This window comes from Agrilus planipennis, unplaced genomic scaffold, assembly GCF_000699045.2.
Source record: "Agrilus planipennis isolate EAB-ADULT unplaced genomic scaffold, Apla_2.0 scaffold7, whole genome shotgun sequence".
NCBI lineage: Eukaryota > Metazoa > Arthropoda > Insecta > Coleoptera > Buprestidae > Agrilus > Agrilus planipennis.
In genome coordinates this window covers 1,932,415-1,960,408 of record NW_020439340.1, presented here as the reverse complement: position 1 = coordinate 1,960,408, position 27,994 = coordinate 1,932,415, and the positions used below count along the sequence as shown (strand labels likewise).

Genomic DNA, 27,994 nt, shown 5'->3' with positions numbered 1-27,994 from the left:
GATAAAGAATGTAAAAGGATTAAATTCAAACTTATGTACTCCATAAATTATATGAAATATGATGTCACAGACAAAAACAGAAATGGGTTCTGAATCCTAATTATTAATTTATTGAAACAAAAACTAAAAGCAGTAAAATAGCTACCCCTCTTAATGAAATTTTCTATTACATTTCTAGAGAAATATTAATAGGCTTTTTCAAGTTGGACACAATTATTATTTGATTCATTCCTGTTTGAAGTTCTTAATGACGCATCGATTTGCTCTGGTACCTCTTCTACAAGGGGCAACGAGCTAATATCGAGTTTACTTAGAGGGTCTGTTACATAGACGTTGTAAAATAATTTTTTGTTCCTCATATAGCTGTAACTGTTGTCGAAAACGACTGTATCTGAAAAGAAAAAGTATTTTGTTTATTGTACGACTGTAATCGATTAGTTCTTGTAATCATAAAAAGCAGTTGTAATAGCTTACATAGATAAATTTACGTAATTATGAGATAAAATTTGTTAGAACGATGTACACGCACCAACGCATCAGGGGTTACTAACTTTGAAAAGACAGGTGTAATTGTTATAAAGTGCTGCGACGTGTTTGATTGGCGGTCACTCTCCGCGCCAATTCGGCAGCCAATAGGAAATTAGGTCAGAACACCTGCACCACGTGCGTAGGGGTTTTCCGGAATGCGGTTAAGCGCCAGGCGTTCGGTCAGGTTAATGACCCAAACATTGAAAGTATATAAATACCGTATTTTTTAATCGATTTTAATGCAGTTTTCGATAGAAATAAAAACATTTCTTTCAATAAACGTTTTTTAGATTATGCATTTTAAAATATTATAATATATACTTACGTAATACTAATAGCGTTTGCAATTAAAATTGAATAAATTATTAAATAAATTAAAAGCGGCTTACATGTAGCTGGCGCTTGGCATACTATTACTCCAGATTCATTAACTTGGTGTGATGCTACTCTATGATAACGCACTACCGGATGTACATTACCTTCCGAATCTTCTTGAGTTATTCCAAAACGGATGTCATGGTCTTCTGTGTAAAACTCCCATCTGGGTAATAAAATGTATGAGGTCACATATATATAAATATATACATATTTTAATTGTTTTATTGGGCGCTATATTGATTAATTTACCATAGCAACTACACTGTTAGAAGAGTAACTAATGGTGACAACATGTATTAGAGATATGATTATATTTTTAAATACGTAATATTATAGTGATGTTGCTTGATGATTATGATTATGATTACGATTAAAATGCAGTAATATTAATGTGTAAGTAGAAATTTATTTACCTCAGAAAGCAGCCATCTTCAGCTATAATGAAGTCAATATTGAATTTTTTTCCACTTTTTATGATAGTCGATTTGAAATTTTTGTTATCACTGTTAAGAGTATAACATTTATCAAAGGATTGCGTATAATACGATTTAGGTATTTTTCCTCCAAGTTTTACCTAAAAAATAAAACGTTATTATCATTAATTAAAAATATCTGAAAGTAACTAGTGAAAATATCGAATAATAAATATTGCACCTTTGAAGGACATTTAATATCTCCGTCTGGATCAACCATGGTTCCCCCGTAATGTTTGGGAAGTTGATCGGGTGAAATATTTTCTAAGACAGCTTTCTGCCATTTTTTGGGGTCGGATTTAAATATCTGAATTTTACCGAGGGTATAATCGTTTAGGAATCTCTTTACAACAGCAAAGGCCACTGAGAAAACCCGGGGTGCTGAAATAAACCTTTTTTTCGTTATTTTACTATTAGAGGAATAAAACATGTACTAAATTACCGTTAATTATGTAGCACGCTTTAAGTATTTCTGGATAATTCGCTTCGTACATTTGAATCAGCGAAATTACAAATTCACTGGCTGAAAAAGTAATTATTATTAATAAACAGATTTTGTAATTTGTTATTCTATTGAAATAAAGCAAAAATTTTACCAGGACGCCAGGCATAGTGCCTTATATTAAAACCTTCCATATCGATAAGAGCGACCACTTTGTTTACACCAGATTTTGCAGCTAAAGCCATATTTTCTTCGAGAATTTTAATTGTAAGTCTAATCATATCACTTTTACTAACTGAATGAAGTAACCCGACGATGTCTAGTCCCGAAAATGGAACTACGATAACTAAAAATGAAAGACACTAAGTATTAAGTGAAAATATATATAATAACTATTTTAATAAATAAAATTGAGCACTTCAAATTGGATAAAAAATAATTTTAACTTACCTGGAGCTCCATCATTATCTAATCCGCATGTTCCACTTGGATAATACAGTTTTAAAACTTCTGGTGGCTCCCATGTTTTGAGATCATCATCTACTTGCCAGTGTTTTCTCCATTGTAACGACTAAAAAATGGTTAAACAGCAGTTATATCTTCAGTTTATAATATTGTTTTATATTATTTATGTGTTATGCATTTTCAAATTATTGTAAATTACTGAAAATTTTCATTTTTGAAAAACTTACTTCACGTAACATCTTTTCTGCAGCTTCTACATTCCAGGAACGTGCTACAAATAGACGAACGAATATGTAGGTAACAAATTCATTAAATGAAAATTAAAAATTAAATTGTTTTTCTATTAATAATACACTTTAAGTTCGTTATCATGATGCAATACAGGGAAATTTGAAGTAAAGTCCTTTATTTCTGCTTACAGTAAATATAATAAAATGTTATGAATACAAAGCTGTAAGAACAATTTAGGTATTCGTAGATTTTATGATTCACTTTCTAAACAGAAATAAAGATGTCGATTTAAAACAGTTTCGTTCATTTAGGAAGTAGGTATATAGGTACCATTTGCCATTTGCATTCAACATTTACGTGTGCGTACGTATTCGAAAGAGAAAACGTCAATAATGTAGCTTCATAAATGTTTAAATAAACACTTGTAAAACTCTTGAAAACGGCACTTGATTTACAACTTTATAGCTGTGAATGCTTGAAGAGACGACCTAAATCGATTAAAATATTCCTTCCTGCTTTTACTATCCCTTTCTTATTCGTAACTGTAAAATTATGTAATAGCTAGTCGGTGTGTTATAAAGTTTACAGACCTATAGATTTAATAGCTCTATTTGCAATTAAAATACTCACACAAAAACTTCTTAACGCTTCTTCTTTTATTTATACGACAGGAAATGTTAAAAATACATTTCTCAATCATTATAGTCATAATAAAGTATCATGTGGAGGTAGAATTATTATTTTTAAAAAGGAAAGGGAAAATTATTTAAAAACTAAATATTTTCTCAATAAACTCACCCCTCAGCCACCGCAGTAAGAAAACGTCGTCATGATGTGGTTGCAGAACATCTTTTACTTGTCTTCGAAACTGAAATGAAAAATTAAAATAAAATACGTAGGATGATTTAATTATAAAAAAAAAAAAACAGACAGAAAGTCACACCAGTGATTCTATAAGGGTTTCGTTTTTCATTCGTACGTACGGAACCCTAACTGGAGAACCAACATAACATTGTAGTTTAAAAAAAAAATACGTTATGTTCAGATTTTCTGATTTTTTCTCGAAATTTTAGGTTCACTAGTTTCGGAGAAAAGCGAAGGCGGATGGTCAATTTGCATCTATTTTCCTAAATAACTTTAAAACTATTTATTTTAAAATTATAAAAAAAATATGTTTGAGACCCTATATATTTGGGTTGATAATTAAATTAATTTTTAGAGCAGTTAGAACAGGAAATCGATTGATGTCAGAGTGACACACGTCTATTTACATGAGATACATTTAAAAAAATGTCTATTGACTCCAGTGAATCGGAAGTAAAGGTTGTTATTGGCCCTAAAGAGGTTTTTGTCGAAGAATACTCCGATAGTCCCGATTCATCTCCTCCGAGGTGCGTACAGATCTTCTAATAAGTCCAGAAACCAAAGAGGATATTAAGTCACAATTTTTGATATAATAGAATGTCTCAGTTTTTTATACTTTGGTACAAATATGAAAAAAAATTTCAGCTCTGTTGATGATGAAGACCGAGTTACGAAAGAGCGAGCTAAAGAAGATATACCTCCCGAATACTGGCACATTCAAAAGTTGGTGAAATACTTGAAAACTGGGAATCAAACTGCTACCGTCGTTTCATTATGTTGCATGAAAGATCATGATTTGACAACAGAGATAAATCAAGCAGCAATTTTGGTAGTAATGAATATTACATTTATATTTTCACAACAAACGCACACCAGACTGCAGAATTCCTGAAATATCATAGGAGATTTCTTCTAGTTTTTTACCTATAATTTTTATATTATCTTCAACTCTGTTTTCACCTACTTTGCATACAATTTCTATTGATTAAATTTTATTTATTTTCATCAGTTTTTAATTAAACTTCGTAGGAAGTAGGAGGATTAGAAATTTTAATCAACCTGTTGGAGGTAGAAGATTTGAATTGTAAATTGGGCTCTTTANTCATAATTAATATTTCACATCTAAAATGTATAAATAACACATTTTTGTCAAGTGTAAATATATGCAATGTTTTTTTTTTCGTGGGACTTAGTAATAATAATGTACCTATATATATGTTTTTTTTTATTTTTTTGTAATAAATTATTGACAGTTTTTAATTAAACTTCGTAGGAAGTAGGAGGATTAGAAATTTTAATCAACCTGTTGGAGGTAGAAGATTTGAATTGTAAATTGGGCTCTTTAGAAATTCTCAAAGTTCTCTCCCAGAGTGTCGAAATAAAAAGAAGAATCACTGACCTTGGTGGAGTATCTCTTTTATCAGAAAACTTGTGCTATCCCGCTAGGGATTTGCAAATTTTGGTAGCAGAAACGATACACAACGTTGCCCAGATTCATAAAGCTCGGAAACATGTAAGGAAAACAGGTGGCATTCCGAGACTTATCGACCTAATGGACGTCCCCGAAAACTGTCTTCTTACCCCCATGGCCGAGCTTAATGCTGATGAAAAAGAATCCGTTAAAATTGCTATGTCAGGTGCTCGAGGTTTGTGGTCAGTTTCACGAAGTATAAAGAGTGTTAAGCTTATGATGGAATCTGGAGCAGTACCATTGCTGGCAAGACTATTAAGGTAAAAGGTCAAGGGCACAGTTATTATTTTGGTTTTGTTTTTCATCTTCTTTTTCTAATTTGTTTTGGAAATTGGTTGGTTGTTCTTTTGCGTTATTGTACTTACTTATGAGTTGCAATTCGAAGGTTTGGATCACTGTTTAGTTTTACGTTTACGTTAAAACATTTTATTTTTTATTCTTCAAATCACCGAGAAACAAGAAAAAGGTTCTAGAATAGTTGTAATGAATATAAAGTGAAAAGGGTTTCTTTAAAGGAGTATACATATGGATGTGGTCATTCCCACAGTTGGTACTCTATCGAATTGTTCCAACGATCCAGACTTCCAGTTGGCGATACAAACGGAAGGAATGGTCTCGGATGTAGTAAAACAATTATCAACTGTGAGTGTTCAGAGCTAAGTGCTCTTCGGGAGTATCTCCTTATTAAATTACGTGTACTCCAGGAATTTGCAGATTTGAGAAGATATGCAGCTGAAACAATTTTCAAATGTTCCGAAAACCCGATTACGAGAGATGTCGTCCGGCAGTCTGGCGGATTGGATCCTTTAGTGGGGATGGTCAAGAATCCTGCCACTAAACTGGACAAGCCTCTGTTAGCCGCTGTGACTGGAGCTATTTGGAAAACGGCAATTAGTCCAGAGAATGTGGAAAGATATGACCAATTAAGCACCATACATGTACGTATTTTTGTTAGGTTTCTTTACAATAGTTTTTTAATTCTAAAACTTGTTAAAAACACGACGGAAAGTACCGTACCTAATTAATTCCACAGGCGTTAGTGAATCTTTTACAAGACGTCGATGAAAGCGAACAAGTACTAAGTAATGTCGTCGGTGCACTGCACGAATGTCTCAAATTTGAACATAACAGAGAGACATTGAGGAGAGCTGGAGGTATACCATACCTAGTGAATCTTCTCAATTACACGTATCCTCCGCTGCTTGAAAATGTACCAATGGTTTTAAGAGAATCTGCCAAAGAAGACGGATCGATGAGGATCATCGAGGATTTAGACGGAGTCAGACTGATTTGGTCTTTGTTAAAAAATCCCTCCCCTAGGGTAAGTAAACAATTACTTCAGTACTACATACTAAAATGGTTTTAAGGAGGTGTAGAGAAAAGCTCCTTTCAGGTTCAAACAAACGCTGCATGGGCGTTGGTTCCATGTGTAAAATACAGTTACGATTCCGGTGAAATGGTAAGAAGTTTCGTTGGTGGTTTGGAGATTGTAGTAAGATTGTTGGAATCCAAAAATACAGAAGTTCTTGCTGCCGTTTGTGCTGCAATATCAGAAATAGCCCAAGATAGGGAAAACTTAGGAGTCATATCTGACCATGGCGTAGTACCACTGCTTGTTAACCACGTTAAAACAGACTCTGATACCCTTAAAGAATATCTGGGATATGCAGTTGCATATTGTTGCAGTTGGGGGTCAAACAGGAAAGATTTTGGAAGGTAAAATCCCAATTCCCAATTAATCAAGCCAATATCTACCCAAACAGATTATTTTATGGCATGTATAAAAAGGAAATTTAATTATTGAATCTGAAATTGAAGAGCGCGTACGAATTACTACAAGCACCTATTAAACAACTATGTAATATTCTATGAAGTAAAGTGCATGAATTGCACAACTTGAACTAAAAATGTAATATCAATCAATTACATATTAAACGTGCATCAAATATAAACAGTAAAAAATACTAAAAAAAAATCCAAGTGGTCTGTATTCTGTCGAAACTGGTAGACGCGGATCGCGAGTTCGATCTTTTTGGATCTCATCAGCACGTCGCAGACAGCACCGACAGAACACAGACCAACTTTTACCTGCTATCTTAACAGTGCATTTTAGAAAATACCACAAACGGCGCGGTAAACGCCATCTGTAGTACGATGCTTCATTTTAGAATTACGTATGCTCCAACAACAATATAAAATTCCTGGTTATTAAATCATCACAAATAATAAATAGATGAACAAGATGAACGCTGATATTGATGCTATCTAGCAATATAATCTTTGACTTATTTTACTTCATTTAACGCTAGGATCGTTAATAATGTGACCGGCGTAAAAAGATCGTTATATGAGCTAATGGGATTTGAATCGATGCCAAACCTATGTTACCAAAAAGCTCATCTCAAACAAATTGAACTAATTAGCAAAGTACGTGAGATGTTTCTGTCATTTCATTGACGTCTGATAAAAACCAATTTTCGAAAATATGCGTTTACATTTTATAATGGGTGAGGCACTAAAAAGTAATCCTGCTGGAACATCTCGGTAATGGAAATTTCGAACCTTCTTAGCAAATTACGTCGTAATACGTTTTTGATTTTATCGATTAAAATTTTTAGCAAACCGACCCTCCAAAGAAAAGTAATTTAAACGTCTAAGGGAAGAACACTTTTCAGGCGTTCTTTGGCACAATGCTTTGTAATTTAAGTTCATCATCATCATCACAAGGTCAGTCTTAAGACTGCTTGGACACGTTTCTCCACTCTTTCTTATCCTGAGATAAACTTCGCATTTCCCTAAAACTAGAACAACCCACATCCTTAACTATTTGCGAACAGTAATCTAATCTGGGTCTACCTCTACCCCTCCTAACTCCTGTTTCTGCCTCTAATATGTCTCTCACCAGACCTTCATGTCTGAGAAGGTGTCCTACTAACCTATCTCGCCTATTTCTTATTGACTTCCATAGATTCCTCTGTTCTCCTACTCTTTCTAATATCTCTTCATTTTTAAACTTCTCTGTCCACGGTATCCTCATCATTCTCCTGTAACACCACATTTCGAACGCTTCTAACCTTTTCTTTTCCGCCGCGTTAACTGTCCATGTTTCGCACCCTTACAACGCCGCGCTCCAAACATATACCTTTAACAACCTTTTTCGAATTTCTAAATTAACCGTTCGCGAGCATAGAAGTGACTTCTTTTTATTAAAGGCGACACGACCCTGCGCTATCCTCTGCTTTATATCCCTNCTTCTTTTTATTAAAGGCGACACGACCCTGCGCTATCCTCTGCTGTATATCCCTACTACTCCTTCCGTTCTGACTTATCTGACTTCCTAGATATCTAAAATCAGCCACTTCTTTTAATTTTTCGTCTCCTATCTTTATATTCGCTCCTTTTGAGTCCCATAGAAGTAGTACGATTCACTAAAGACTGCGAATTTACTAATCCTTTATTGAAGCCCTTGCTATTTTTGTTTACAGATTGGGGGCTATAACTCCGTTGGTAGGATACATGACATCGGAAAATCCTCTTGTTAAACGTAGTGCTGCTCTTGCTTTGTTCCATTTGTCTGAAAACTACTTCAACTGCGTAACAATGCACGAAAGTGGTGTTGTCAACTTCCTGTTGAAAACCGTCGCTTCTACAGACAAGGATCTTCAGGAAGCATCCGCAGGATGTTTGACAAACATTAGAAAACTAGCATTAGAAGCTGAAACCGTTCACTTGGTAAAAAGGAAGGGCGTTATGGACGAATCTGACGACGATGACGAAGATTAACGAGTTAATAAAACATTTGTCTATGTACTTGTGGATTTTACAACTTTTTTCAATTCACTTTTATTAAAATATAAGAACGAGTTCGAGTTTTTTTATCTATTAGGACTTTAAAACTTTAGGACAAAATTTTAGAAGCAGAAAAAAAATATATTTTTTCGATTTAAATTAATACTCTAGGGCAGGGGTAGCCAATAACTCGATCGCTATCGACAGATCGATCACGAGATGACTTTTGGTCGATCGCGACACACTTTTAAGATAAAAACTAAATCTTACATACAGAAAAGTTGGCACCCCTGCTCTAAGGGATTATCAAAATCAGGGATTTTATAGTGGTTAAGTAGTAAATACTAAAACAAATTTATTTATAATTAAAAAACTTATCAAAAATATTTGAAGTCTCTTTAAAACAAAGAAATAAAATTTGATCTATATCGGACACTATGTTGGCAAATAAATAATTTCCAATTACAGTAAAATTCCTATAACAGTTTAAATTTCATATGACCATTATTATTCTATTTTTTAAACTATATTAGAAAAGTCTTGCGAATATACTTTGATAAATGTAACAAAAATAACTCATCGTCTACAGAAATTCCCAGCCTCTCGTACTTCACCGTGATAGCAATGACCTGTTGGGTCAGCACAATTAATTAATCGTTATTTCTTGACGAGACAAGACAACAAGGACTTTAATTTTAAATGGCTAAACGTAGGAAAAGGGGAACTCCAAAACGATAGAAAAAAGCACTTTTATTTCTGAATGGATTTATCGCAGTTTCTGAAAAACATATTCTTGTAAAGTACCTATTCAGATCATTTGTAAATCCCCTCGAATACATTCAGTCGTTAAAACAGGGCAATCCCTTATTCCACGCGGAATATCGTTAGACCGTTTTTTCAAACAATGGTGCTCGAGTATAAATAGGTTTAAAAGTAGCATCTGTCTTCAGTTCAGCATCAGGTTTAGTCCTTTGCATACATAGTATACAGTAAAAACTACCACTCTGCTATAAAAATGTCTTTGAAAACTATAACTTCGTTGTTATTAGTTGTCTTCGTTTTTGGATTCGTTTCATCTTATCCAACATCCGACACCTACGATGAAGATTACCATCCTCAGGAACAAGAATTATATGAAGTAATGGACTTGGACGAATATCACCCGAGAGAACGCAGAGAAGCATTTGAAGATGTTCAAGAAGAAGAAGATGAAGACGACAATATTGAAGAAGTTATTTACGAGCAACCTTTGGTAAGAGAAAGAAGACAGTTGTTTGGTGGTAAAGATGGGAGACACCAACAAATTGGATACAAAGCTGGACCTGCATGGGGTTCATTATCCCATTCTGGAGGTCCCATCACTTATAGTGGAGGACTTGGAGTCAATTCACCAGCTGTAAGTATTATAATCTGGAAGCCATATTGAAAATATTTTTACTTAAAAATTATTTCATCTGTTTTAGGGCCACGGTTTATCGGGAAGTCTGTCTCATACTCCCGGAATTGGAGGACAAGGATCTGTTAGAGGAACCGTGGGTCTTGTCAACACCCCAAACCATCAATTATCTGGATGGGCCCAACACGACAGGAATTTCGACAGACATATGCGTCGATTTGGTCCAGAAACGAACAGTGCCGGACTTAATTATCAGCACGGCAGCGGGGCAAATGCATTCCTTAGCGGATCGAAAACCCCTGGTTTTCCATCAACCGGTTCCGTTGGTGGATCGATACCATTGAACCGCGATTTATCTGTGTCCGGCCAAACAAACTTTGGACAAGGAATGAAACCCGATCATCAAGTTGGACTTACATACCAAAAAACATTCTAGAATTAATTAGTGATCAAAATGTCTATTTATTGCTCAATATAATTTTTGTAGATTACTTTTAAATATAAAATAAAAATTATTTACTGAAAATTTAAAATTGTTTATACATTACACATTACCATACCCTACAAAATATTCGAAAGGATTATTTAAATCAATGTAATATTATAATATACACTTAGATTAAAAGGAATTAAAGAATCTAAGTATTAAAAAATGTATTTCTGAAATAGTAGTTCTATAAACATAGAAGAACTTCCTATAACAATTTTGTTGCAGTTGATTGGAGATCAGAAACAATATGATATTCAATTTGCTTTGAGTATCTAGTATTTTCATTTCATTTCTAAAATAAAACCTCGAAAATGTTTGTTCTGTTAGAATGTATGATAATTAGACATATAAATAGTTGTTTTTTACGAAGTATGTACATTATAAAGTAATGTATACGCAATATAAATATAAGACACTAAACAGATATCATTCCCTAATTTTGCATCCCAAGAGCTGGAATATTTTCTTCAAATCTAAATGGAACCACCCTTGAGATACAACTTCAGGCTCTACTTAATAAGAAAAGGATTGTTGAAGTTGGTTCATAATTGGCGACGAAATCGCATAATATACACACAAAAAAATAGACATTCGATATAGATAGAGAGAGAGAGATGTCGAGGGAGAAGCTCATGGATTTTTACTAAATAGTATTCCCTGATAAGAAAGCTTTCTTTATAATTTTTTATGTGCATGCAACTTTCAACTTTTGTTCAATGTTTGTCATGTAAAACACTAGTGATCAAAAATAATAGCATAATTATTGCAAAATGCATTTATTTGGACTCAATCTTTTCAAGAATTTTTCTTCGGGATTAATGTAAAAGAATCAATCAAATTGAAAAGCTTTGTAGTTCTCCTTAGTGCTTTCTAATACTGAAAGGTCAGCAAGTCACTTATAGGCTATAGCAGAGTGGAGAGTTTTTATTTTACAAGGTAATAAATAATCTCTTGGTCGCACAGTTCGATGTTTCTTTCTAAATTGTTTTAGTCTATAGCTAAATATGCAATACGAACTGACTAAAAACTGATTGGCAACATTTATAGGATACATCATCAACATCATAAGGTCGTTAATCCTAAGACTGTTTGGACATGCGTCTCCACTATTTCCCATGCTGAGCTAATCCTAGTATTTCCCTTGAACTAGAACATCCTTAACTATTCGTGAACAATAATCTAATCTAGGTCTACCTCTACTCCTCTTAACTCCTGTTTCTGCTTTTGTTTCTGACTAGTCCTTCATGCCTGAAGAGGTGCCCTACCTACCTAAATCAAGTTTTTTATATGCAATGAATTCTTAGTTAGGAAAGTTGGGTTCTTTAAACGCTAAAATGTGGAATTTTGTGTATTCGTTATATTAATGTGAAAATTCATTTTCAATTTTCCATCCACTAAAAGTGTATGTTTGGAGTGCGGCGCTATACGGGTGCGAAACATGGACGGCGTGCGCGGCGAAAAAGAAAAGGTTGGAAGCGTTCAAAATGCGGTGTTACAGGCGAATAATGAGGATACCGTGGATGGAGAAGGTTAGAAGTGAAGAGATATTAGAAAGAATAGGAAAACAGAGGACTCTATAGAAGTCAATAAGACATAGGCGGAATAGGTTGGCAGGACACTTTAGTTTTAGTCAGACATATTAGAGGCAGATATAGGAGTTAAGAGTTAAGGATGTGAGTTTTTCTAGTTTTAGGGAAATACGAAGATTAATTCAGGATAGGAAGGAGTGGAGGTATATGTCCTACCAGTCTTAGAACTGACGACCTTATGATGATAAATCTTCAATTGCTACTTCCAAAAAAAAGATAAATAAATTGGAGCTGATTATGTTAATATGGTCTATATATTTCAAAAACAAACAAAGCAAAATATGTACACATAAAACAAAATCGAAAAACATAAAAATAGAGAAGATACAATAAAAATATAAATAAATGCATTTAAAATAAAGTCTTAGAATTTCTTCTCGTATGATAAGCCAACTTGATGGTCAGGTTTCATTCCATGGCCAAAAGTTGTCTGTCCAGAAACCGACAAACTGGAATCTCTTCCGGTATGAATTGGCGCAGATCCTCCTACGGTTCCTCTGGACGGGAATCCTGGAGTTTTTGATCCACTAAGGAAAGCATTACCTCCACTGCCATGTTGATAATTAAGTCCAGCGCTGTTTGTTTCGGGTCCAAGTCGATGCATATGTCTATCAAAATTCCTGTCGTGTTGGGCCCAAGCTGAAGCTTGATGATTTGGGGTATTGACTAGACCAACGGTTCCTCTAACTGACCCTTGTCCACCTATTCCCGGAGTATGAGAAAGACTTCCAGATAATCCATGACCCTAAATATATTTAAAAGAAAAAGGAAAACTCTTACTAGTTGTATAGGTACCTATGGAAATTTATCTTTATTAATGTATTTTCTCTACTTACCCCCGGAGTATTCACACCAGCACCTCCACTGTACGTGATGGGACCTCCAGAGTGTGACATCGAACCCCAAGCCGGTCCCGCCTTTACCCCAATCTGTTGATGTTTACCATTTACTCCTCCGAAAAGTTCTCTTCTTTCTCTAAATAATAGTTGCACCGCATCATGTTCGTCTTCGGGAATTAGATCGCAAGAAACCAACCCAACTGTTAAAACAACCAAAAATAGAGACACTGTTTGAGGTGACATTTTGTAATATACTTGAGAGCTCTTGCATTAAACTGTAGCAGGATTTAGATTTACGAACTATTTATACTGGTCGCATTCGCGAATAAAAAATAACGAAGAATCCCCTTAACTGGACATTCCCGTTGGTTATCTGAATTGGTCACGCGTGCTTAACAATATTATGAATACATTTTACAAGGGAATCACCAATTGATTGTTGAAGTAAATAAATAACAGTAAAAAAGCCATCAGTGTGATGACCTCAGACGTTTTATCAACTTAACAGTTGCATTAACATCATGACCTGAAAATTAAGGCGTTAAAATATATGCAATAATAGACACTTTTTTTTCGGAAAATACGCATTTTTAGACTAAAGGACAACATATCAAAATTATAATGCACTTATTTAACTTAATTTATTCTCTGATAATGTATCCTAACTAAAACACTAAAACACCAAGACATTTTTAATTATTAATAGTGGTTAATATGAAATATTAATGTGAAAATTCATTTTCAATTTTTCATCCACTACAAACTACCTCAGGTTTAAGAGGGACCTTTGGCTTTACGAATTTTCCCTTATTCACCTGAGGTAGTTTGAGGTAGAGGCTATTCTTTTTATGCATCGGGTATTTTTTGAATTGCAAAACTTTTCTCGTTGGTGTTTCTAAGAATTGTATGTATTCGTTAAATTTAATGCAACTGTTAAGTTGATAAAGACGTCTGAGGTCATCACACGGATGGCTTTTTTACTGTTATTTATTTACTTCAACAATCAATTGGTGATTCCCTTGCAAAAAGTATTAATAATATTGCTAAGCATGCGTGACCAATTCAGATAACCAACGGGAATGTCCAGTTAAGGGGATTCTTCGTTATTTTTTATTCGCGAATGCGAACAGTATAAATAGTTCGTAAATCCAAATCCTGGTGCAGTTTACAGCAAGAGTTCTCAAGTCTATTACAAAATGTCACCTCAAACAGTGTCTCTATTTTTGGTTGTTTTAACAGTTGGGTTGGTTTCTTGCGATCTAATTCCCGAAGACGAACATGAACTATTATTTAGAGAAAGAAGAGAACTTTTCGGAGGAGTAAATGGTAAACATCAACAGATTGGGGTAAAGGCGGGACCGGCTTGGGGTTCGATGTCACACTCTGGAGGTCCCATCACGTACAGTGGAGGTGCTGGTGTGAATACTCCGGGGGTAAGTAGAGAAAATACATTAATAAAGATAAATTTCCATAGGTACCTATACAACTAGTAAGAGTTTTCCTTTTTCTTTTAAATATATTTAGGGTCATGGATTATCTGGAAGTCTTTCTCATACTCCGGGAATAGGTGGACAAGGGTCAGTTAGAGGAACCGTTGGTCTAGTCAATACCCCAAATCATCAAGCTTCAGCTTGGGCCCAACACGACAGGAATTTTGATAGACATATGCATCGACTTGGACCCGAAACAAACAGTGCTGGACTTAATTATCAACATGGCAGTGGAGGTAATGCTTTCGTTAGTGGATCAAAAACACCAGGATTCCCGTCCAGAGGAACCGTAGGAGGATCTGCACCAATTCATACCGGAAGAGATTCCAGTTTGTCGGTTTCTGGACAGACAACTTTTGGCCATGGAATGAAACCTGACCATCAAGTTGGCTTATCATACGAGAAGAAATTCTAAGACTTTATTTTAAATGCATTTATTTATCTTTTTATTGTATCTTCTCTATTTTTATGTTTATCGATTTTGTTTTATGTGTACATGTTTTGCTTTGTTTGTTTTTGAAATATATAGACGATATTGACATAATCAACTCCAATTATTTATCTATTTTTTTGGGATTAGCAATTGAAGATTTATCATCGTCGTCAGTTCTTAGACTGGTGGGACATGCAACTCCTATCCTGAGCTAATCTTCGCATTTCCATAAAACTAGAACATCCCACATCCTTAACCATTTGAGAACAGTAATCTAATCTACGTCTACCTCTTGTACTGCCTCTAATATGTCTCTCATCGGACCTTCATGCATGAGAAAGTGTCCTACCTACCTATCTTGCCTCTTTTTTATTAACTTCGATAGAGTCCTCTATTCTCCTTTTCTATCTAATGCCTCTTCATTTCTAACCTTCTCCATCCACAGTATCCTCATCATTTGTAGGTAACACCACATTTCGAACGCTTTCAACTTTTTCTCTTTTCGCTGCGACCATCGTCTATGTTTCGCACCCGTACAGCGTCTAGACACCTTTAACAATCTTTTTCGAATTTCTAAATTAATCGCTCGCGAGCGTAGAAGTGACTTAAATGTGAGATTAAAATAAATCTAACAGCTAATACCATGTACCCGGTTATCCAGTACTGTTAATGAAAACTTGCATTAATAACCATCATTTAATGGCGTGTAATATAATTTTTAAACTCTAATTAAACGAACATGTTACACAATTACAAAGATATATACCTATGTTTTGTTTTTAGTAAGTTTTACAGTTTTCGGTGAAAAAGCGTCTCAGTTTCTCAGTACTCCTTAATAGTAGCTGGAACTTTACCTTGTAGTCTACAGCATTTCAAATACACAGTCAAATATACTATTTAACGAGCAAACGATGAATAACAAAGGTTGATGTGTCTGTTAATGGTTTTTTAAGTGGTTTCGATTCCACTAATTAACCAGAATAAATAGACAACGTAACATTTGTGTTATTAGTAATAAGCAAAATTTATAATCATTACTTACAAGCAAACGTAAAGAAATAATGTTTTTTCAATAATGAGAGGAAGCAAAGTAATTTTATTTTTATCGTACCATACAATTTTCATGGTGCGTAATTAGAGGTTAGGCAATTTTACGATTAAAAACAAAAAATCTGTTGAATTATTAAAAAAATCCTGTATTATTGAATACATTTACGAGTTTTTAATGAAACCAATAGGTATATATAGGTATCCCATAATGTACGACATACTATTTTTTTATGTACCAACCATAAAAAATGAATGTATTTCAGATGTTAATTAAAAGGTGAATGTACGAGAATTTTATAAGGAAGTCCTGTAAAATTCCATCAATGCGTTTTACGAATAAAATCAAACACTTTCACTAGTTTTATTGATGTCCATGTTTATTCTGCTTAATTGTAAGATATATTAATTTTAACAACGATAATTTAAAGTTTACATTCGTGTTGCACTTTTATAGCAGCACTTGTATAAACGTAAACTATTTCGTAATTTTCCAGTAAGCTTGTGAACTATTAGTTTTAAAAGTTTCAATCAAAATGTGTTTAGATTTGTACCTATAGTTTAACCAATAACAAATAGACGAGATAAGTTGGTAGGACATCTTCTNTTTCGAATTTCTAAATTAACCGTTCGCGAGCATAGAAGTGACTTCTTTTTATTAAAGGCGACACGACCCTGCGCTATCCTCTGCTGTATATCCCTACTACTCCTTCCGTTCTGACTTATCTGACTTCCTAGATATCTAAAATCAGCCACTTCTTTTAATTTTTCGTCTCCTATCTTTATATTCGCTCCTTTTGAGTCCCATAGAAGTAGTACGATTCACTAAAGACTGCGAATTTACTAATCCTTTATTGAAGCCCTTGCTATTTTTGTTTACAGATTGGGGGCTATAACTCCGTTGGTAGGATACATGACATCGGAAAATCCTCTTGTTAAACGTAGTGCTGCTCTTGCTTTGTTCCATTTGTCTGAAAACTACTTCAACTGCGTAACAATGCACGAAAGTGGTGTTGTCAACTTCCTGTTGAAAACCGTCGCTTCTACAGACAAGGATCTTCAGGAAGCATCCGCAGGATGTTTGACAAACATTAGAAAACTAGCATTAGAAGCTGAAACCGTTCACTTGGTAAAAAGGAAGGGCGTTATGGACGAATCTGACGACGATGACGAAGATTAACGAGTTAATAAAACATTTGTCTATGTACTTGTGGATTTTACAACTTTTTTCAATTCACTTTTATTAAAATATAAGAACGAGTTCGAGTTTTTTTATCTATTAGGACTTTAAAACTTTAGGACAAAATTTTAGAAGCAGAAAAAAAATATATTTTTTCGATTTAAATTAATACTCTAGGGCAGGGGTAGCCAATAACTCGATCGCTATCGACAGATCGATCACGAGATGACTTTTGGTCGATCGCGACACACTTTTAAGATAAAAACTAAATCTTACATACAGAAAAGTTGGCACCCCTGCTCTAAGGGATTATCAAAATCAGGGATTTTATAGTGGTTAAGTAGTAAATACTAAAACAAATTTATTTATAATTAAAAAACTTATCAAAAATATTTGAAGTCTCTTTAAAACAAAGAAATAAAATTTGATCTATATCGGACACTATGTTGGCAAATAAATAATTTCCAATTACAGTAAAATTCCTATAACAGTTTAAATTTCATATGACCATTATTATTCTATTTTTTAAACTATATTAGAAAAGTCTTGCGAATATACTTTGATAAATGTAACAAAAATAACTCATCGTCTACAGAAATTCCCAGCCTCTCGTACTTCACCGTGATAGCAATGACCTGTTGGGTCAGCACAATTAATTAATCGTTATTTCTTGACGAGACAAGACAACAAGGACTTTAATTTTAAATGGCTAAACGTAGGAAAAGGGGAACTCCAAAACGATAGAAAAAAGCACTTTTATTTCTGAATGGATTTATCGCAGTTTCTGAAAAACATATTCTTGTAAAGTACCTATTCAGATCATTTGTAAATCCCCTCGAATACATTCAGTCGTTAAAACAGGGCAATCCCTTATTCCACGCGGAATATCGTTAGACCGTTTTTTCAAACAATGGTGCTCGAGTATAAATAGGTTTAAAAGTAGCATCTGTCTTCAGTTCAGCATCAGGTTTAGTCCTTTGCATACATAGTATACAGTAAAAACTACCACTCTGCTATAAAAATGTCTTTGAAAACTATAACTTCGTTGTTATTAGTTGTCTTCGTTTTTGGATTCGTTTCATCTTATCCAACTTCCGACACCTACGATGAAGATTACCATCCTCAGGAACAAGAATTATATGAAGTAATGGACTTGGACGAATATCACCCGAGAGAACGCAGAGAAGCATTTGAAGATGTTCAAGAAGAAGAAGATGAAGACGACAATATTGAAGAAGTTATTTACGAGCAACCTTTGGTAAGAGAAAGAAGACAGTTGTTTGGTGGTAAAGATGGGAGACACCAACAAATTGGATACAAAGCTGGACCTGCATGGGGTTCATTATCCCATTCTGGAGGTCCCATCACTTATAGTGGAGGACTTGGAGTCAATTCACCAGCTGTAAGTATTATAATCTGGAAGCCATATTGAAAATATTTTTACTTAAAAATTATTTCATCTGTTTTAGGGCCACGGTTTATCGGGAAGTCTGTCTCATACTCCAGGAATTGGAGGACAAGGATCTGTTAGAGGAACCGTGGGTCTTGTCAACACCCCAAACCATCAATTATCTGGATGGGCCCAACACGACAGGAATTTCGACAGACATATGCGTCGATTTGGTCCAGAAACGAACAGTGCCGGACTTAATTATCAGCACGGCAGCGGGGCAAATGCATTCCTTAGCGGATCGAAAACCCCTGGTTTTCCATCAACCGGTTCCGTTGGTGGATCGATACCATTGAACCGCGATTTATCTGTGTCCGGCCAAACAAACTTTGGACAAGGAATGAAACCCGATCATCAAGTTGGACTTACATACCAAAAAACATTCTAGAATTGATTAGTGATCAAAATGTCTATTTATTGCTCAATATAATTTTTGTAGATTACTTTTAAATATAAAATAAAAATTATTTACTGAAAATTTAAAATTGTTTATACATTACACATTACCATACCCTACAAAATATTCGAAAGGATTATTTAAATCAATGTAATATTATAATATACACTTAGATTAAAAGGAATTAAAGAATCTAAGTATTAAAAAATGTATTTCTGAAATAGTAGTTCTATAAACATAGAAGAACTTCCTATAACAATTTTGTTGCAGTTGATTGGAGATCAGAAACAATATGATATTCAATTTGCTTTGAGTATCTAGTATTTTCATTTCATTTCTAAAATAAAACCTCGAAAATGTTTGTTCTGTTAGAATGTATGATAATTAGACATATAAATAGTTGTTTTTTACGAAGTATGTACATTATAAAGTAATGTATACGCAATATAAATATAAGACACTAAACAGATATCATTCCCTAATTTTGCATCCCAAGAGCTGGAATATTTTCTTCAAATCTAAATGGAACCACCCTTGAGATACAACTTCAGGCTCTACTTAATAAGAAAAGGATTGTTGAAGTTGGTTCATAATTGGCGACGAAATCGCATAATATACACACAAAAAAATAGACATTCGATATAGATAGAGAGAGAGAGATGTCGAGGGAGAAGCTCATGGATTTTTACTAAATAGTATTCCCTGATAAGAAAGCTTTCTTTATAATTTTTTATGTGCATGCAACTTTCAACTTTTGTTCAATGTTTGTCATGTAAAACACTAGTGATCAAAAATAATAGCATAATTATTGCAAAATGCATTTATTTGGACTCAATCTTTTCAAGAATTTTTCTTCGGGATTAATGTAAAAGAATCAATCAAATTGAAAAGCTTTGTAGTTCTCCTTAGTGCTTTCTAATACTGAAAGGTCAGCAAGTCACTTATAGGCTATAGCAGAGTGGAGAGTTTTTATTTTACAAGGTAATAAATAATCTCTTGGTCGCACAGTTCGATGTTTCTTTCTAAATTGTTTTAGTCTATAGCTAAATATGCAATACGAACTGACTAAAAACTGATTGGCAACATTTATAGGATACATCATCAACATCATAAGGTCGTTAATCCTAAGACTGTTTGGACATGCGTCTCCACTATTTCCCATGCTGAGCTAATCCTAGTATTTCCCTTGAACTAGAACATCCTTAACTATTCGTGAACAATAATCTAATCTAGGTCTACCTCTACTCCTCTTAACTCCTGTTTCTGCTTTTGTTTCTGACTAGTCCTTCATGCCTGAAGAGGTGCCCTACCTACCTAAATCAAGTTTTTTATATGCAATGAATTCTTAGTTAGGAAAGTTGGGTTCTTTAAACGCTAAAATGTGGAATTTTGTGTATTCGTTATATTAATGTGAAAATTCATTTTCAATTTTCCATCCACTAAAAGTGTATGTTTGGAGTGCGGCGCTATACGGGTGCGAAACATGGACGGCGTGCGCGGCGAAAAAGAAAAGGTTGGAAGCGTTCAAAATGCGGTGTTACAGGCGAATAATGAGGATACCGTGGATGGAGAAGGTTAGAAGTGAAGAGATATTAGAAAGAATAGGAAAACAGAGGACTCTATAGAAGTCAATAAGACATAGGCGGAATAGGTTGGCAGGACACTTTAGTTTTAGTCAGACATATTAGAGGCAGATATAGGAGTTAAGAGTTAAGGATGTGAGTTTTTCTAGTTTTAGGGAAATACGAAGATTAATTCAGGATAGGAAGGAGTGGAGGTATATGTCCTACCAGTCTTAGAACTGACGACCTTATGATGATAAATCTTCAATTGCTACTTCCAAAAAAAAGATAAATAAATTGGAGCTGATTATGTTAATATGGTCTATATATTTCAAAAACAAACAAAGCAAAACATGTACACATAAAACAAAATCGATAAACATAAAAATAGAGAAGATACAATAAAAAGATAAATAAATGCATTTAAAATAAAGTCTTAGAATTTCTTCTCGTATGATAAGCCAACTTGATGGTCAGGTTTCATTCCATGGCCAAAAGTTGTCTGTCCAGAAACCGACAAACTGGAATCTCTTCCGGTATGAATTGGCGCAGATCCTCCTACGGTTCCTCTGGACGGGAATCCTGGAGTTTTTGATCCACTAAGGAAAGCATTACCTCCACTGCCATGTTGATAATTAAGTCCAGCACTGTTTGTTTCGGGTCCAAGTCGATGCATATGTCTATCAAAATTCCTGTCGTGTTGGGCCCAAGCTGAAGCTTGATGATTTGGGGTATTGACTAGACCAACGGTTCCTCTAACTGACCCTTGTCCACCTATTCCCGGAGTATGAGAAAGACTTCCAGATAATCCATGACCCTAAATATATTTAAAAGGAAAAGGAAAACTCTTACTAGTTGTATAGGTACCTATGGAAATTTATCTTTATTAATGTATTTTCTCTACTTACCCCCGGAGTATTCACACCAGCACCTCCACTGTACGTGATGGGACCTCCAGAGTGTGACATCGAACCCCAAGCCGGTCCCGCCTTTACCCCAATCTGTTGATGTTTACCATTTACTCCTCCGAAAAGTTCTCTTCTTTCTCTAAATAATAGTTGCACCGCATCATGTTCGTCTTCGGGAATTAGATCGCAAGAAACCAACCCAACTGTTAAAACAACCAAAAATAGAGACACTGTTTGAGGTGACATTTTGTAATATACTTGAGAGCTCTTGCATTAAACTGTAGCAGGATTTAGATTTACGAACTATTTATACTGGTCGCATTCGCGAATAAAAAATAACGAAGAATCCCCTTAACTGGACATTCCCGTTGGTTATCTGAATTGGTCACGCGTGCTTAACAATATTATGAATACATTTTACAAGGGAATCACCAATTGATTGTTGAAGTAAATAAATAACAGTAAAAAAGCCATCAGTGTGATGACCTCAGACGTTTTATCAACTTAACAGTTGCATTAACATCATGACCTGAAAATTAAGGCGTTAAAATATATGCAATAATAGACACTTTTTTTTCGGAAAATACGCATTTTTAGACTAAAGGACAACATATCAAAATTATAATGCACTTATTTAACTTAATTTATTCTCTGATAATGTATCCTAACTAAAACACTAAAACACCAAGACATTTTTAATTATTAATAGTGGTTAATATGAAATATTAATGTGAAAATTCATTTTCAATTTTTCATCCACTACAAACTACCTCAGGTTTAAGAGGGACCTTTGGCTTTACGAATTTTCCCTTATTCACCTGAGGTAGTTTGAGGTAGAGGCTATTCTTTTTATGCATCGGGTATTTTTTGAATTGCAAAACTTTTCTCGTTGGTGTTTCTAAGAATTGTATGTATTCGTTAAATTTAATGCAACTGTTAAGTTGATAAAGACGTCTGAGGTCATCACACGGATGGCTTTTTTACTGTTATTTATTTACTTCAACAATCAATTGGTGATTCCCTTGCAAAAAGTATTAATAATATTGCTAAGCATGCGTGACCAATTCAGATAACCAACGGGAATGTCCAGTTAAGGGGATTCTTCGTTATTTTTTATTCGCGAATGCGAACAGTATAAATAGTTCGTAAATCCAAATCCTGGTGCAGTTTACAGCAAGAGTTCTCAAGTCTATTACAAAATGTCACCTCAAACAGTGTCTCTATTTTTGGTTGTTTTAACAGTTGGGTTGGTTTCTTGCGATCTAATTCCCGAAGACGAACATGATGCGGTGCAACTATTATTTAGAGAAAGAAGAGAACTTTTCGGAGGAGTAAATGGTAAACATCAACAGATTGGGGTAAAGGCGGGACCGGCTTGGGGTTCGATGTCACACTCTGGAGGTCCCATCACGTACAGTGGAGGTGCTGGTGTGAATACTCCGGGGGTAAGTAGAGAAAATACATTAATAAAGATAAATTTCCATAGGTACCTATACAACTAGTAAGAGTTTTCCTTTTCCTTTTAAATATATTTAGGGTCATGGATTATCTGGAAGTCTTTCTCATACTCCGGGAATAGGTGGACAAGGGTCAGTTAGAGGAACCGTTGGTCTAGTCAATACCCCAAATCATCAAGCTTCAGCTTGGGCCCAACACGACAGGAATTTTGATAGACATATGCATCGACTTGGACCCGAAACAAACAGTGCTGGACTTAATTATCAACATGGCAGTGGAGGTAATGCTTTCGTTAGTGGATCAAAAACACCAGGATTCCCGTCCAGAGGAACCGTAGGAGGATCTGCACCAATTCATACCGGAAGAGATTCCAGTTTATCGGTTTCTGGACAGACAACTTTTGGCCATGGAATGAAACCTGACCATCAAGTTGGCTTATCATACGAGAAGAAATTCTAAGACTTTATTTTAAATGCATTTATTTATCTTTTTATTGTATCTTCTCTATTTTTATGTTTATCGATTTTGTTTTATGTGTACATGTTTTGCTTTGTTTGTTTTTGAAATATATAGACGATATTGACATAATCAACTCCAATTATTTATCTATTTTTTTGGGATTAGCAATTGAAGATTTATCATCGTCGTCAGTTCTTAGACTGGTGGGACATGCAACTCCTATNACGACATACTATTTTTTTATGTACCAACCATAAAAAATGAATGTATTTCAGATGTTAATTAAAAGGTGAATGTACGAGAATTTTATAAGGAAGTCCTGTAAAATTCCATCAATGCGTTTTACGAATAAAATCAAACACTTTCACTAGTTTTATTGATGTCCATGTTTATTCTGCTTAATTGTAAGATATATTAATTTTAACAACGATAATTTAAAGTTTACATTCGTGTTGCACTTTTATAGCAGCACCTGTATAAACGTAAACTGTCTGTAATTTTCCAGTAAGCTTGTGAACGAATCGTTTTAAAAGTGTATATCTCTTTATTTAGATATCTATAGTTTAACCAATAAGAAATAGACGAGATAGGTTGGTAGAGCATCTTCTCAGGTATGAAGGGCTAGCCAGAGACATATTAGAAGCAGAAATATGAGTTAAGAGGAGTACAGGTAGACCTAGATTAGGTTACTGTTTACAAACTGTTAAGGATTTGGGATGATTACCTCAGGATGGGAAAGACTGGAGGTGTGTGTCCATCAACCAGTCTTAGGACTGATGACCATATTATGTTATTAGATATTAATACCTAATATGTTGTTTTAGTTTTGCCCATGTGTTAGGTACCTAAGTACTCTCATTGAATATAGGAAGACAGGAAAAAGTAATTAATAAATACTGAGTAAACGATTAGATCTAATTAATATTACGTACTTAATTAAACATTTTAATATGTCCCTTGAGTCAGTGTAAGTAAGCTAACAATCAAATTTCCTGGTTCAATAAAGATTATTTACTTCTGGTTTTATTCTGTTTGAAAAAGAATGACAAAGGTTAATTAGATCATTAATTTACCTTAAATTACGTTATCATCATGGTGTTTAAACGTTTACATGAAATAACTAATTAAAAGCATGTAAAAATTGAAGTTAAGGTCATTAGAATCTTTAGTCCACACTTAACTTGCAGTTAAACAAATAAAACATCGAATTTCAATAATCATAAATGGGTTTTTACGTGACGGCTACTTTTTGAAAATAATTTGTTCGACTTCAAGTTTGTTTCCTTCTTTAATTAGTATTAGGTAAAACCTTGGAGACAACAAAAGCTATTCATATTAACGATGCGTTTAAAAAGTACAAACTACTACAATCGTAATTATATTTGTCATAACTTTCCACAAGATAACGCATAAAGGGCAGCGCAACTATAAGGGAGCAAAATATCGACATCAACCCTTATCAATGAGCTTTTTTAGGAACTTATTTTAATTATATTGACAACAGAGACAGCTCAGTAAAAATTAAACGAATTAAAGTTGTTATCATTCCACTCACGAAGTCTTCATTAAATATCTTCGCCGGTTAGATTATCTTTAAATGTTGTTAATTAATTAAAGGCTGGTTTTAAAGTTATGTTATTTAAGAAAAGTGGAAGAGTTCCATCCCAGAGGACGATTAAGTACAAAAATAATGCATTAGAAATAGTAAATAACTTCGTGTATCTAGGGGTACCTTTTTCAACATCCGGGATGTTTAGTAGTGCCTGTGAATACTCCAAGACGAGGACAAGAGTTGCCTTAGGGTCAATTTGGAGTACAATGATTGCTTCTAAAATGACGAGCTGGAACCAAAGATTAATCCTATTCAATGCGATAGCTACATCAGCTCTTTTGTATGGGACGAGTGTATGGGGACATCAGTATTTAGATGAATTGGACAAAGTCTTCAGGTCATTTATTAAAGGTATTTTACTTCTGCCTCGGAGTACGCCTGGATACTCACTAAGGCTAGAAACAGGAACGTCATCACTAGAGGTTCGAGTGGTCAAACGAATTTTCAATCTCTGGACTAAAATAAGCAACATGCCAGAACATCGTTATCCCAAACGGTGTCTGGACCAACTAATGACTTTGCATAATACTCCCAAGAACAACAAAAGAAGAAACTGGTACTCCAAAACAATGACAATAGTCACAAAATATGACCTGGTATTAGATCCCCGGAATGTAGACTTCAAGTCTGATCTGGACAAAGCACTCCAGAAAATAGTTAACTTCAACACGGACCAAGACATAGTTAGAGTGGAGAATTATAGCTACCACCCTCTATACAAGACAATCAGATACGAGGAGTTTGATGGTGCTGAATACCTGAAGTTCAATATCCCATTATATATGATTCGTGCCATTGCACAATTAAGATTAGCAGGCCAAAAACAGATAAGAATAAAACTAAAGGAGGTTAAATACATAATCGAGACTGACGAAAGGTGCGCGATATGTAGTCTGGAAGAAAACGAGACACTTGAACATATTCTAAAGGACTGCCCGATATACGAAATGTTTAGGGAGGTTTTCTTAAAAAAAAATCTGAGTATTTCTGAGATACTGATGGTGGAAGATGAACAACAAGCCAAGAATCTATGCTTTTATATAAAAAATTGTCTCAAATTGCGAGCATTTATATTGTCAGAGTAGATCAACGATCATTAGTATGAAAAGAATTGTAATGTAAACAGATAAGAGTATGTAGGTATAAATATACAGTAAAATGGATATTAGTTTTATTGATGTAAGACATACATAAACGTGTAGGAATGTACATAGTTTGTAATTATAGTTCATACACTGTGACTGAAATTTAAGACTGTAGACCTAAAAAGGTCAACTTGTAAAAGATCTAGGATCTAAACAAGTACGGAATAAAAAAAAATAAAGGCTGGTTTTACTGCAAAACTATAGCGGCATCAAGGATTTACGTAGTCTATTAATTATCTAATAATTAAGAAGCTCCTACTGAATTAAACTCAATTAATTATAGTTTATCAATAAAAAATAACTGTCGATTACTAGCTGGTTTCGACACCACAGTTTGATTAAAATAAGGTTGCCTAAGAGTGGAACCAAATTGCGACAAATTGATAACATGTTGCAGTTACTAATTAGACTTTGAATCACATGAGTGGAATAAAAATTGGTTGAGCATTTATACAAGAGAAATTTCAACCTACAAAAAAAAGATTTACGTAAGTTGATGACGCAGGTAGGTACACGCTTCTAATTACAAACACAATACCCGCAATTCGTTATTGATGTGGTTTACAATTGTATTATGTTGTAGGTAACTTCATTGGACCACAATAATGTTTTTTTCCAAAATAAAATTTTTATTTTCTAATATGTAAACCTGATTTACTATCAAGAAAATTTCTGTCATTAATTTTTGCTCTTGAAGAGTTTTCATTCAACAGATTACAAATAAGGCAAAATATTTGCGGAACATAGAAATTACAGATTTTTTTATGTAGTACGAGTCAAAATACAAAATTTTGTGAACGTGTGGATTATGTCTCTATCTGAAAATATCAGCTGTTTCTTTAAAAACATTCCTAAATTAAACAAAACAATGCGAAACATCCTTCAAAGGCTTTAATCTGCCCAAATTTCCCAGGTTTTTAAAAGATTTTGTTACCCTTTGAAGTAATAGAATATCCATGAGTTACGTAAGTATAGTATTTCATATCTATCAAACTTATGTAACATCAACAATTATCTATACGTTCCTCTTAACTTAGCAAAAGAAGTGTTAGTTACTTTTGCTGTCGGTTATCGGCAAATTTTTAATTTATAGGTGTAAATAATGGAAAATTTCTGAATAACATGTTATTAGAAACTTTTCTTTCTACTCGCTTACTAATAAAGTTTCACTTGACGGGTCAGCGACTAATAACATTTTTTGTTATTGTTATTATGCAGTTTTATAAATTTAATAATCTATAAATTGAGATATGCGCTTAATAATTTCAAGTGAACGAAATGTATTCTGTGAATTACTTTTATTGATTATTTGTTCAACTTTTTTTTAATATTCTGTACTGTACTTCATGATTTATTGGGTGAATTACTAATATTTTCGTAATAGAATTACGTGTAGAGTATATTTCATCTAACTTAATAAATTAAAATTACATGGTTTGTGGAATATTTTTTATTGAATTAAAGATTTGATTTTTGATATTAATAATCCTAATTTTTTCTCGTTTTAAGATCTTTTTTAATTTTCTTACGAATGAAAATTACAACAGTAGACACTGAAAGACTTACCTTCATTACAGCAAATTTTTGATCATCTTCTAACACAGGCTTTGTAATTGGCGCCATTATCAGCACGGAAATATCGAAAAAGGAAAACAAAACGCAAACAAACAAGATTTGACCCTATGCGACCCTCTTATCTATTACTCGTTCGGTTTTTGATTTTTTTGTGTTCAGCAGCGATTTACGCGTTCTGATTTTTATTCAGTCTCGTGTACTATTGCACAAAACAAGCGAGCGGCCTACAGAAGAGCTGTTCACCTTGCACCGGCAAATAATGGACTGTGTGTTGTAAAATATGCTTGTAAATAATATCACAAATCTACTTTTACGTACAATGC

At 34.1% G+C, this 27,994-nt stretch overlaps 9 protein-coding genes across 9 annotated transcripts in view; 6 read left to right on the top strand and 3 right to left on the bottom strand.

The window, feature by feature from the left end:
* Nucleotides 1-83: 83 nt before the first annotated feature.
* On the bottom strand, nucleotides 84-27,927 carry LOC108734219 (SEC14-like protein 2). Its single transcript, XM_018465677.1, has 10 exons — nucleotides 27,663-27,927; nucleotides 3,316-3,385; nucleotides 2,514-2,557; nucleotides 2,272-2,392; nucleotides 1,976-2,167; nucleotides 1,822-1,902; nucleotides 1,561-1,760; nucleotides 1,320-1,480; nucleotides 918-1,069; nucleotides 84-391 (listed from the first exon to the last, which is right to left on the bottom strand). Exons 1-10 carry the CDS (start codon nucleotides 27,717-27,719, stop codon nucleotides 186-188), a joined length of 1,284 nt encoding a protein of 427 aa, XP_018321179.1. The 5' UTR covers nucleotides 27,720-27,927; the 3' UTR covers nucleotides 84-185.
* On the top strand, nucleotides 3,480-8,845 carry LOC108734227 (armadillo repeat-containing protein gudu). Its single transcript, XM_018465690.2, has 8 exons — nucleotides 3,480-3,908; nucleotides 4,027-4,210; nucleotides 4,655-5,112; nucleotides 5,368-5,494; nucleotides 5,557-5,790; nucleotides 5,886-6,173; nucleotides 6,246-6,568; nucleotides 8,338-8,845. The coding sequence occupies exons 1-8, from the start codon at nucleotides 3,808-3,810 to the stop codon at nucleotides 8,633-8,635; spliced, it is 2,013 nt and encodes a 670-aa protein (XP_018321192.1). The 5' UTR covers nucleotides 3,480-3,807; the 3' UTR covers nucleotides 8,636-8,845.
* On the top strand, nucleotides 9,466-10,563 carry LOC112905734 (attacin-B-like). Its single transcript, XM_025978760.1, has 2 exons — nucleotides 9,466-10,037; nucleotides 10,105-10,563. The coding sequence occupies exons 1-2, from the start codon at nucleotides 9,657-9,659 to the stop codon at nucleotides 10,471-10,473; spliced, it is 750 nt and encodes a 249-aa protein (XP_025834545.1). The 5' UTR covers nucleotides 9,466-9,656; the 3' UTR covers nucleotides 10,474-10,563.
* Nucleotides 12,399-13,243, bottom strand: LOC108734224. Its single transcript, XM_018465687.2, has 2 exons — nucleotides 12,953-13,243; nucleotides 12,399-12,861 (listed from the first exon to the last, which is right to left on the bottom strand). Exons 1-2 carry the CDS (start codon nucleotides 13,196-13,198, stop codon nucleotides 12,481-12,483), a joined length of 627 nt encoding a protein of 208 aa, XP_018321189.1. The 5' UTR covers nucleotides 13,199-13,243; the 3' UTR covers nucleotides 12,399-12,480.
* On the top strand, nucleotides 14,096-23,478 carry LOC112905736 (attacin-A-like). Its single transcript, XM_025978762.1, has 3 exons — nucleotides 14,096-14,233; nucleotides 22,704-22,867; nucleotides 22,959-23,478. Exons 1-3 carry the CDS (start codon nucleotides 14,152-14,154, stop codon nucleotides 23,337-23,339), a joined length of 627 nt encoding a protein of 208 aa, XP_025834547.1. The 5' UTR covers nucleotides 14,096-14,151; the 3' UTR covers nucleotides 23,340-23,478.
* LOC108734225 (attacin-C-like) lies at nucleotides 14,242-14,999 on the top strand. The gene is made up of 2 exons (XM_018465688.2): nucleotides 14,242-14,388; nucleotides 14,480-14,999. The coding sequence occupies exons 1-2, from the start codon at nucleotides 14,329-14,331 to the stop codon at nucleotides 14,858-14,860; spliced, it is 441 nt and encodes a 146-aa protein (XP_018321190.2). The 5' UTR covers nucleotides 14,242-14,328; the 3' UTR covers nucleotides 14,861-14,999.
* LOC112905735 (attacin-B-like) lies at nucleotides 17,947-18,991 on the top strand. Its single transcript, XM_025978761.1, has 2 exons — nucleotides 17,947-18,507; nucleotides 18,575-18,991. Exons 1-2 carry the CDS (start codon nucleotides 18,127-18,129, stop codon nucleotides 18,941-18,943), a joined length of 750 nt encoding a protein of 249 aa, XP_025834546.1. The 5' UTR covers nucleotides 17,947-18,126; the 3' UTR covers nucleotides 18,944-18,991.
* Nucleotides 20,860-21,718, bottom strand: LOC112905737. Its single transcript, XM_025978763.1, has 2 exons — nucleotides 21,423-21,718; nucleotides 20,860-21,331 (listed from the first exon to the last, which is right to left on the bottom strand). The coding sequence occupies exons 1-2, from the start codon at nucleotides 21,666-21,668 to the stop codon at nucleotides 20,951-20,953; spliced, it is 627 nt and encodes a 208-aa protein (XP_025834548.1). The 5' UTR covers nucleotides 21,669-21,718; the 3' UTR covers nucleotides 20,860-20,950.
* LOC108734222 overlaps nucleotides 26,921-27,994 on the top strand; it is a 37,387-nt gene continuing 36,313 nt past the window's right edge. The window contains exon 1 of the mRNA XM_018465680.2: nucleotides 26,921-27,061. The gene's annotated coding sequence lies outside the window, so the exon portion shown is untranslated. The remainder of the gene's footprint in view (nucleotides 27,062-27,994) is intronic.